The 10,049-nt window shown below is 50.4% G+C and overlaps 2 protein-coding genes across 15 annotated transcripts in view; both read left to right on the plus strand.

Moving 5' to 3' along the window:
• CEP85 (centrosomal protein 85) overlaps positions 1-6,813 on the plus strand; it is a 52,690-nt gene extending 45,877 nt beyond the window's left edge. For all 14 annotated transcript variants that reach the window (XM_012440018.3, XM_012440019.3, XM_012440020.3 and 11 more), the window contains 4 exons: positions 754-804; positions 3,316-3,423; positions 4,547-4,772; positions 5,138-6,813. In XM_012440018.3, coding sequence (XP_012295441.2) covers positions 754-804; positions 3,316-3,423; positions 4,547-4,772; positions 5,138-5,298 — 546 coding nt within the window. In that variant the 3' untranslated portion in view covers positions 5,299-6,813. The remainder of the gene's footprint in view (positions 1-753; positions 805-3,315; positions 3,424-4,546; positions 4,773-5,137) is intronic.
• Positions 6,814-8,044: 1,231 nt separating this feature from the next.
• On the plus strand, positions 8,045-9,502 carry SH3BGRL3 (SH3 domain binding glutamate rich protein like 3). The gene is made up of 3 exons (XM_012440028.2): positions 8,045-8,182; positions 8,754-8,921; positions 9,046-9,502. Exons 1-3 carry the CDS (start codon positions 8,135-8,137, stop codon positions 9,109-9,111), a joined length of 282 nt encoding a protein of 93 aa, XP_012295451.1. The 5' UTR covers positions 8,045-8,134; the 3' UTR covers positions 9,112-9,502.
• The last annotated feature ends 547 nt before the right edge of the window (positions 9,503-10,049 follow it).

The raw sequence follows: 10,049 nt of genomic DNA on the forward strand, positions 1-10,049 counted from the left end.
TAATTTATATTTAGATAGTCATCCTTATAAGAGGCAAACTTTACTCATTTAGAATACAGCAAAAGAGGAGGGGTAATATGCCTCTAAATATCCAGACTAGATGACCCAAAATGGTGCAGTAAAGTTTTGTGTACTTTACTCATGGCTCAGGCCCATACACAAACCCTCAAATTGAACAGAGTTCTAACCAGTGAGATGGCCTTGTTTCTTAATCCAGCAAAGACAAGGGAGCCAAGGGCCGGCTGGTGAAACTGATTGCAGGTTAGTGAAAAAAGAATACCCAGAAATGATGCAAGTAATACTTGCAGTCTTTAAAAGACAAGAAACCAGGCCTGTTTAGGGTCCCTCCTTGGATAATCATTATAACCAGAGATGTAAATAACAACAAGCATCATAGCCCTGGAAATGGCAAGCTTCATTAAACTGAATTTTTAGCCATGTTCTTGTACCAAAAAACGAGTTTGCACTGGCTGTATATAAAGTTGATACGGTCATTAGAATGAGAGTCCCCTTTCCACCAGTAGTGGTCATGGGTCCACACTACATTCCTGTATAAACCTTTGTGATTGGAGCACAGTACTGTGAAGCTAGTTACCACAATTGAGAGTCTGATTTATATTTCTGTAGGTAGAGTTCACTAATCACTGTTAATGGGCTAATAGCCAGACCACATGTCCTAGTATAGCCCCCTTGCCCTCTGACCTCACCATCAGCCTTGTGCTTGCAGCCTTCCTTGATAACTTTGCCTTTCAGATTGTGGAGAAGCAGCAGCAGAACATGGATCAGTTGCGCTTACAAGTACAGGTGAGCAGGAGTCCTTGGGACATGGTGGGTAGAACTTAATGATGGAATCTCTAGAATTTAGCCAACATTTATTTTGTTCTCTGCCATGCAAGTTGCTCAGTGTTAGGGATACAAGAAGAATGAGACCCAGTCAGTGCTTTTGAGCCTTGCTGAGAGGACACAAATACAGTAGGGAGTTTCAGCACATTACTGTGAGAGCAGTGCCCACAGTATCCTGGTGGGAGGCAGGAAGGTAAAAGATTTCTGGAGATCCTGAACCTAGAAGGATGAGGAGTTAGCCAGGCAAAGAAGAGGAGCTGGATAGGATGTACTGGATTCCAGATAGGAGGAACAGCATGAGTGGGAACATGGAGACATGAAACAGCATAGTTTGAACGTGGTGCTGCAAGCAGTTTGATACTGCTGAAGTATTCACTTTAAGTTGGTAAGTGGAGACCTGGGCATTCCAGGCAATGAGAGGGCTTTATCTATCAATTAAGTTAGCTTTTATTCTTTAGGTAGGTGGTGGGCATCTATTACAGCATTTTAAAAAATTTATTTTATTTTTCTTTTGAGACAGAGTTTCACTCTTGTTGCCCAGGCTGGAGTGCAATGGCACGATCTTGGCTCACTGCAACCTCCGCCTCCCGGGTTCAAGTGATTCTTCTGCCCAGCCTCCCGAGTAGCTGAGATTACAGGCACCTTCCACCACATCTGGCTAATTTTTGAATTTTTCATAGAGACAGGGTTGCACCACGTTGGGCAGGCTGGTCTCAAACTCCTGACCTCAGGTGTTCCACCTGCCTTGGCCTCCCAAAGTGCTGGGATTACAGGCGTGAGCCACTGTGCCCAGCCTTAATTGGGATGTGATGTGGTCAGGTTTGCAACTTAGGCCATGTGGAAGATTGGCATCCTGGAGAGAGGAAAGGTCCAGGGGACTATTGGAGAAATTCTAGTGAGAGATGATGAGGGAACCTGGCATAAGGCAGCATAGCAGCAGGGAGATGTGAGGGGACAGATTGAAGTGACTTTAGGAGGTAACATCAAGCGGAATCAGTGACTGACAGGATGTAGGGGTTGAAGAAAAGGGAAGAATCAAAGATGACTCCAGGTTTCTATTTTGGGCCAGAGTGGGAGTGTCTTTAACTGGGTTCTCCAAGAAATCCTGGGTAAGCAGGTTCACTCAGCTTCTCTTTGGACTCGAAAAGTTTTCACACCAAAACATCTGAAATGCATTCATTTTGAGGGAATAAATAGAGGCTGCAATCTTGCCTTTGCCATTATGTGTATTGGGCTATGTCTAGTTCACCTCTTTCAAGTCCTGTAAGGAGGTAGTCAAGCCTGGTGAGCATTTTAATATGTACCCATTTAAAATTCCAGGTTTTTAGTAGAGTTTTTAATGGATCTCATAGTAGGTTTCCTAGAACCCTGGGGTTTCATAAAGTTTGGAAAAGCCCAACATTTTATATGGCACATTTACCTATGATAAGACTACATAGGCAAATTTAAATATCAGGTGAATTTGTTGGAATTAGATAGATTGATCATGGTCACTTTGGATATTTCATGATCATGAGGTGTTTTTCTTGGCAGTTACATTTTTTTTTAATACAAAATGAGAAATATCAAAAATTTTTGACAATTCATTGAAATCAATTTCAAAATTTGAGGAAAAATTCAATGAATAGAATGAGAGGCTGAAGTTTAAAAGCTTAAATATTTCCCTTCCCCTGACCACTCCTACACACACAAACACAAATACACTTAAACACAACTCACAAGATTAGGTACCTGTGAGTATGTTCTCCTACTGCTTTCCATGTCTCTGAACAGCATTTAATACACAGTATTATCAAGAGTACTTGACTGTTAACTCCTAAAAGACAGGAACTGTTTGGTGTTCTATTCAGTGTCCTCAGAGGCTGTCATAGTAAGTGCTTAGTAAATATTGAACTCAGCTGAATAACACATTCCCTGCCCTCAAGAAAGTTATGTTCGAGCGGCGGGAAGGATCATATGCATAGCCAACTAGAATATTAAGCAGATGTTGGATATCCACCATAAGCCATGATGGATATGAGTGGCAAGGTAGGATTAGGATTAATTGGATCTGATTTGCAGATTGAAGAAAGCTCAAGTGGGCTTGGAGGTTTCCCGGAGGTAAAAGAGCAGAAGAGCAGATTGAGCAAAGAAGAAGTGAGCAGAGGCATTGACGCTGCAGCCTTCAGGGATGAGGGCCAATCATTCATTGTGGCTGGTGTAGAGGCTGGCAGTGTGGAGGATGGAAAGAGATATGGCTAGAAAAGTAGGTATGCCCTGCTAAGAAGCCGACCTCTATTTGGTAATGTGGTCAAGGGCTATAGGAGGGTTTTAATGGGAGGTCACAAATCAGGACTATTCTAAAATAATCTCTTAGCAGCAGTATGTAGGTAGAGTGAGTCTTCACTATATAGTCCAAGCCAGCGGTGTTACTGTCTGAACCAGACTTGTTACCCCTACTGTGTTCCCTCAACATCTTGCTGTGTGATTCAGAACCTAGAGCAGGAAGTCGCTCAAGAAGAAGGAACAAGCCAGGCCCTGAGAGAGGAGGCCCAGCGAAGGGATGCAGCCCTGCAGCAGCTGCACACAGCTGTGAAGGAGGTGAGCAGCAGTAGTCGGGCCTCTTGGTTCTGCCTCCAGATACCCAATTTGTTCGTATGCCCTTCCCATCTCTACCCCCATGAGAACCCCAGTGTTTGAAAGGGAGAGGTCCCTACTGAGCTTTGTGGATAGAGGAAAGGTGCATTGGATCATCCTTTATATTGCAGACCCTAAGCTTGTTGTAGCATGTCCATAATTACCCAGTAATACTTTCTGATGTGGAAAATCATTCTGTCTGCTTGAAGCCCTTGGTTTCTGAGTGGAGAGTTCAAGAAAGACTGAGGATTTGGTGGCCTTCATGCACTAAACAGAGCTGTCAGCAGGGGGCAACCAAGTTCACTGACTGGCCTAGTTCCTAGGAAGGAACCTCCTTGAGCAAGAATTGTCACATGGCCCAGTATGGGTAGAGGGCCTGGGACTGAAGGAGGGACTCTATTCAGACTCTAAAAATACAATCAAGGTAGGAAGGGAAGTAAAGTAGATTAAGCTGTCAGGAAGAGAGAGAAACAGGCAGACATACATGAATAGCTGGTCTTTGTAATAAAGTCTGACTCCACTCAGGTGAGAGGTTGAAAAGGCAGGACTCGTTCCAGTACTGGATCCTCCATGTCCCAGCTTCTCCAGCCCCCCACTCAGTGGCTACTAGTTGTCGTATTGTCTGTCTTACCCTCTTTATTCCTTTGACACACTGTGATCAGGCTGGCTGGTGGCCACTTTTGTCAGGGTGGCAGGGAGAGATTGAAACCAGTGTCTCCTCAGATTTCACGGTTCACATTAAGCCTTCTCTAATAGCCTGGCTAACAGAGTTGGCTGAGGGACTGGCTTGAGATAGAGTTCCTAGGGGTGGGAGCATCTTCTCTGGTTCTTGAACAGAAACTTGGATGCTGATGACTCAGAACCAGCTGAGGGTTGGCCTCCTCTCCAGTGCCTAACCTACCCACAAGAGGAACCAGGCCTGATATTGATGGTGGGAGAAGTGCTAAGCCTGTTGGCAGGGATAGGTTGGGGAAGGGGGACACTGCCTGTGACTCACCCATCCTCTCCACACCCACACACACTCATGCACAGATACTCTTCCTCTCCCTGGGCCTGAGTTAATGTGCTTACCCATCTATCTGCTCAGCTTTCAGTGCAAAACCAGGACTTGATAGAGAAGAATCTGACGCTCCAGGAGCACTTGCGCCAGGCCCAACCAGGGTCTCCACCTTCACCAGACATGGCCCAGCTGGCACTTGAGCTACACCAGGAGTTGGCCAGTTGCCTTCAAGATCTGCAGGCTGTCTGTAGCATTGTGACCCAGAGGGCCCAGGGCCACGACCCCAATCTCTCCCTGCTCCTGGGCATTCACTGTGAGTCCTCAAACCAGTCTGGGGGCCCAGAACAAAGGAGCCTTCTTTCTCTTCTCTCCCTTGTCCCCCTTTCCCATATTCTTAAAATAATATGTGGACAGAGTAATCTGGACATTTATTTGTTTCACAAAGTAGATGTTCATAAATCTGTTTTTGGAAACAAGCTGTGGGGTACTTGCATGCAGGACAAACTAAAAGTGGGCCTTTAGCAACAAATTCCCAGCTCACTATCCACAGATTTTTTTTTTTAAGTTCATGTCCCAAGACTGTGGGTTCAAAATACTGCCTATCCATATTGCCCCCTCCACATGAAAGTGTCTCACAACTGACTTGCTAACATTCTCTTGAAATGCTCTTCTCTCCAGCAACACAGCACCCAGAAACTCAGCTAGATTTGCAGAAGCCAGATGTGATCAAGAAGAAACTAGAAGAGGTTCAGCAGCTGCATCGTGACATTGAGGACTTAAGGACCACCATGTCAGACAGATATGCCCAGGACATGGGAGAAAACTGTGTCACACAGTGAGGAATTCTGGGGGATTCCCCCAGGGAGGATCTGGGCTGCTGAGAGCCTAGTCCAGCAGGTTTCTGCCCTGACATTCTCTTGTCTGCTATTCCGAGAGAGAAGTGTCAGAGGGGAGGGGAGAGCCTGCATCTGGGGGCCAAGGGCTGATCAGGGAACTGTGTCCTACCCCACACTGGCATGTTGGATTATGTTTGTCCTGTTAATTCACTCTCGAGGGTGAGTTACTAATTAACTTTTGGCAGGTACAACAGATAAGTCTTCACAAACTGTTCCCAGCCCTAGGCTGACATCAGAGATGAACAAGCTGTCCACATTTCTTCTCCATCTAATGGGTAGATACATGTTCATTCCCACTTTATACCTTGGTCCTGCTGATTAGAGAGCTCATCAGAGGGGCCTGGAAAGGCTGAGTGGGTACCAGTAACAATGGCCATTTAAGAATTCTCAGGCTCCCTGTGCCAGCCTTCCTGGGAACTGAGCTGCTTTCTGGGTTTTCTGATGCCTGGTCTCACTGCTTCTTCCTCAGGGCTCTTGTTCTCCCAGAAGCCTCAGGGTAATGTGTTGGTTAGCACATAACTACTAGGATTGGGGACCTAGGGATTACAGCTGGGACTCTTTAATCTGCCTACCTTGCCATTTAACAAGAGATACCACTCTCCAGCTGCCTCGTGTCCCTAGGGCCCTGGCCATGTGTTTAGCACAGCCCCTTTCTCCTTTGTTCTCAGGCCTTCCAGGTAGCCCCCTTCCTGGACTTAAGAGTACATACTCTTCTCTGTGCTTCTAGCCTTGGGCAGAATTCTAACCCAGAGACCAAAGGGCAACTGTCAAGCTGCTTACTCCCTCACCCAGGGCTATACCCTGTGCCCAGCCCTCTAATTTGTGCCTCTCTTGTGTTGGGGGCAGTGGGGGTCAGTCCTTTCCCTTTCCTGCTCTGGCCTCCTTGAAACTTCAGAGTACCCAGTACAAGTCAGCTTTAAAGTACAGCTTTCAGTGTTTTCTGGGTTGTTTCTCTGGGGCTTTAGGGAGGGCCCTTTGCCCTCTGGTTTTTCTTGCCTCCTGGTTTAGGGAGCATCTCACACTTGTTAGTATCTGGTTGTTGGGCCAGCCATGCCTCCTCTAGATCTGGAGCCGGGCCAGGCAGGGGCCATGTGTGGGCCAGAGTCAGCCACAAGATTTTTGCTAAGCTTTGGGCTGTTGGCAGCATCCTGGACCTCACGCCTGGGCCTGAATGAGGCTCTTTCTTAAGTGTTTTTACAAGTTTGTGTTTTATTTATGGAGTGACTTATCCCTTCCATTCAGAGCAGCCCCACCCAGCCATCCCTTCAGCCTCTGGGCTCCTGCCTCTTAAAGGCAGAGCCGCCTGGTTGGTCTCCACCCTGTGCATTGGGAGCCCAGCCACCATGCTCACGGGTATTTTTCTTCATAAAGTTTCTAACCAGTTATTTATATGAATCTTTGTTATGTCAACTTGTTTATATTGCCTATTTTGATTATAAAATAAAATATCTTAACAGACCCCTCAGTTTTCCATAGCCTTCCATCAACACCACCACCATGCTATTCTACCCCTCACTTTGGCTTGTTAGAGCCAAAGTCTGGATGTTCAGCCAGGTTCCCCAGGCAGCAGCAAGGAGGAACCTTTGGCAGGTCCAGCCTCATGTCCATATCTCTGCCACATCCGCTCCTCTGTCGTTCTATAGGAGCAAATCTCTTCCCACTCACTTTCTGTTGGGCAAACCTGCCCTGAGTCATAGCAGAAGTTTGTCACTGGAAAGTTTCAGCGGTCCTTGCAGGAAGTCAGCAGCCTCTGGAAGTCGCTTTACCGAAGCTGAGTTGTCTTTGGGCTGTTACCTGCCTGAGCCCTGGACCAGGGAGACATCTGAAAAGCATTACGTTGAATGCCACACAGATAGCTAGGTCTCCAAAATTGGGCTGGTTGCTGGAGTCTGCTCCCTCAATCCCTGAATTCTTGCGGTAGTAGTAGTGGTTTTGGAATGCCATCTGCAGCATGGAGCTGGGGTTGAGCTTGGACCACCCAAGACCAGAGGTGGATCTTAAGGGTCAGCTTGAGCCCAGGCTCTCCAGAGTCCTGACACCACCCTCTACTGCCACACTTTCCAGCTGTCAGCCTTGGTCTCCACCTGGTTCCTTGAGGGTGTGGCCTCAGCGTCCTGCCACCACCCTTCCTTGTGTAAACCCCACCTGAGTGGAGAGGAACTTGGGGGAAAATCTCTAAGCACAGGCTCCTGCTGTCCTGTGGTTCCTATCCCCCAGGGTTAGTCGGGGTGGGGGCGGGGGGCGGGTTCCCTTGGAGCAAGGTTCCTTAGTTTGGGAACTTGGGTTTGAAAGCAGCTCAAGCCTTCCAAAGCCCCAAGCTGCGCTGTACTATTAAGGCACCTCCTCCTGGAGACGGCGGCTCTCGGGGTTGGGGAGTTGGATGCACCAAACCTGTGTGAGGCTGGAGAGGAGGCCCCTGCCAGACCCTCTCCCGGGCCTGTCCTGCCATTCAGCCTCTCTCTAGTCTCACACTGAGCTCCAGATCAGGGAAGGGTCGAAGACGACGAGCAGAGGAGCCGCAGAAGGGGCGGCCCTGCGTGGGACGGGTCCGTCTGCGCGTCTGCTCACCAGGGGGAAGGGAGGGGGCCTTCGGCGCGCGGGGCGGTGTCGCGCAGGCCCCGCCCCGCCTGCCCGCGCCACCCATTGGTCCCGAGCGCGAAGACTTGCGGGCGGAGCAGGAAGGAAACCGCTCCCGAGCGCGGCGGCGGCGTAGTCTACCGGCAGTGCAGCTGCCGCTACCGCCGCCCTCTGCTCACCGGCCTGTCCGCATACCCCCAGTATGAGCGGCCTGCGCGTCTACAGCACGTCGGTCACCGGCTCCCGCGAAGTAAGTGTGCGCTTGGACTGGCGCTGGGGAAGAACGCGGGGCTGTGTCCTGGTGTTTCGGACTCTAGCGCCCCGGACCCGCCCCCAGGATAGGGGCGGGGGGCTGGTTGTGGGGCGTCGGCGAGGCGCTGGGCATGGTCTCCCGAATCCAGTCCCGAGGCCCCATCCTGAGCGTCTTCGTCAGGCATCCAGCGTCCTTTGCAGCCGCAGCATGAACTGCCCGCGCCCATCCCCCATCACCCCCACACCCATTCTCTGCACTCCCACTACCTGACCCTGACCACAACCGCACCTGCTCTTCCGGGGCCTGGGGATCCTACCCTGCCCTCCCCATCCTGAGCCTAATCCCACTTCCCTTTACTCTGACCCCCTCCCCGTGGTTGATGATCCCTCTCTTCATCTGCACTACCTCAAGCCTGACTCACCCAACTCCTAGAGGCCAGAACCCACCCCTTGTGTGGAGGGGGATGGAGGGACAAAAGCTCCCGGTCACAGCCTCTCACCCTGACCAGAGTTCCCCCCATTAACCCTCCAGCCCATCCACTAACCCCTGCCCACCCTCTGTCCCCCAGATCAAGTCCCAGCAGAGCGAAGTGACCCGGATCCTGGATGGGAAGCGCATCCAATACCAGCTAGTAGACATCTCCCAGGACAACGCCCTGAGGGATGAGATGCGAGCCTTGGCGGGCAACCCCAAGGCCACCCCACCCCAGATTGTCAACGGGGACCAGTACTGTGGGGTATGGGCTGGGGGCTGGGGGGTGGGGGGAGTGTTGGAGGAGGACTCTGGCCAGGGTCAGATCTGCCACGAAGCACTCGGGCCTCCTGCATTCAGGTGACCACCCCTTGCCTCCCCTTCCCCAGGACTATGAGCTCTTCGTGGAGGCCGTGGAACAAAACACACTGCAGGAGTTCCTGAAGCTGGCCTGAATCAAGCCTGCCCACAGTTCCCCTGCTGGACGCCATCACCACACTCCCCCCAGCCTTCACCTGGCCATGAAGGACCTTGTGACCAACTCCTGTCATTCCTAACCTGATCTTAGAGTCCCTCCCCCAACCCAGGCCACTTATCCTCCCTTCTAAATGTAGTCCCCCCTTCTCCATTCAAAGGCAACATTCCTTACCCACTAGTCTCAGAAATTGTCTTAAGCAACAGCCCCAAATGCTGGCTGTCCCCAGCCAAGCCTTGGGACCACCATCCTGCCTGGCACTGGCTGATGGGCACCTCTGTTGGTTCCATCAGCCAGAGCTCTGCCAAAGGCCCCGCAATCCCTCTCCAAGGAGGCCCCTAGAGACAATTAAATGTCCTGTTCCATTGGCACTGTATCTGTTTGGTTGTGGCCTGGGCCTCCTGGGTCCCTGCCCTGGGTAAGGTTGGTAGTTGTGACTGTGCTGAGGCTGTGCTCTGTGGGAAGGTTGGTAGAGCTGTCCTCATGGGACTGTCACCTCCATGTTAGTGCATGTTTGGATATGTCTGGCACACACATACCTGTATGGACCAGTGGTTTCTAGAGATGTCTGGGACACCCTCCAGTTCACATGCATGTGATGGTGTCCATATCACACTGTGCCTTGTGTGTACTGCACATTTGCATGCCTGTCAGTGAGTGTGGCCATCCCATGCGCCTGCCTGTGTTGGAGCAGAATGGCTAAGTATGAGTCTGTCGTGGGAGGTGGGTACCCATAGTGGCAAAATGGCTTTGTGCAGTGTTGAAGTGTCCCCACGAGTTGAAGAGTGGGTCTGTGCCTTTCTGTGCACAGGTATCTGCTGGCTGCACACGTTCACAGTGAGGCTCTGCTGCCCCAGCTGGGGCCAGCTCCTTCCCTCCACTGCATCCCTCCCTTCACAGGATCCACTTAGCCCTTCT

The sequence above is a fragment of the Aotus nancymaae genome, unplaced genomic scaffold (genome assembly GCF_030222135.1).
Source record: "Aotus nancymaae isolate 86718 unplaced genomic scaffold, 86718_ANA_hifiasm-v0.15.2.pri h1tg000053l, whole genome shotgun sequence".
Classification (NCBI taxonomy): Eukaryota; Metazoa; Chordata; class Mammalia; order Primates; family Aotidae; genus Aotus; species Aotus nancymaae.

Bases quoted from the DNA above. Each gene is read 5' to 3' on its own strand.
- SH3BGRL3 (XM_012440028.2), top strand. From the start codon at position 8,135: ATGAGCGGCCTGCGCGTCTACAGCACGTCGGTCACCGGCTCCCGCGAA. The intron at 8,183-8,753 runs GTAAGTGTGCGC...TCTGTCCCCCAG, and splicing joins CGGTCACCGGCTCCCGCGAA to ATCAAGTCCCAGCAGAGCGA. The intron at 8,922-9,045 runs GTATGGGCTGGG...CCCCTTCCCCAG, and splicing joins ACGGGGACCAGTACTGTGGG to GACTATGAGCTCTTCGTGGA.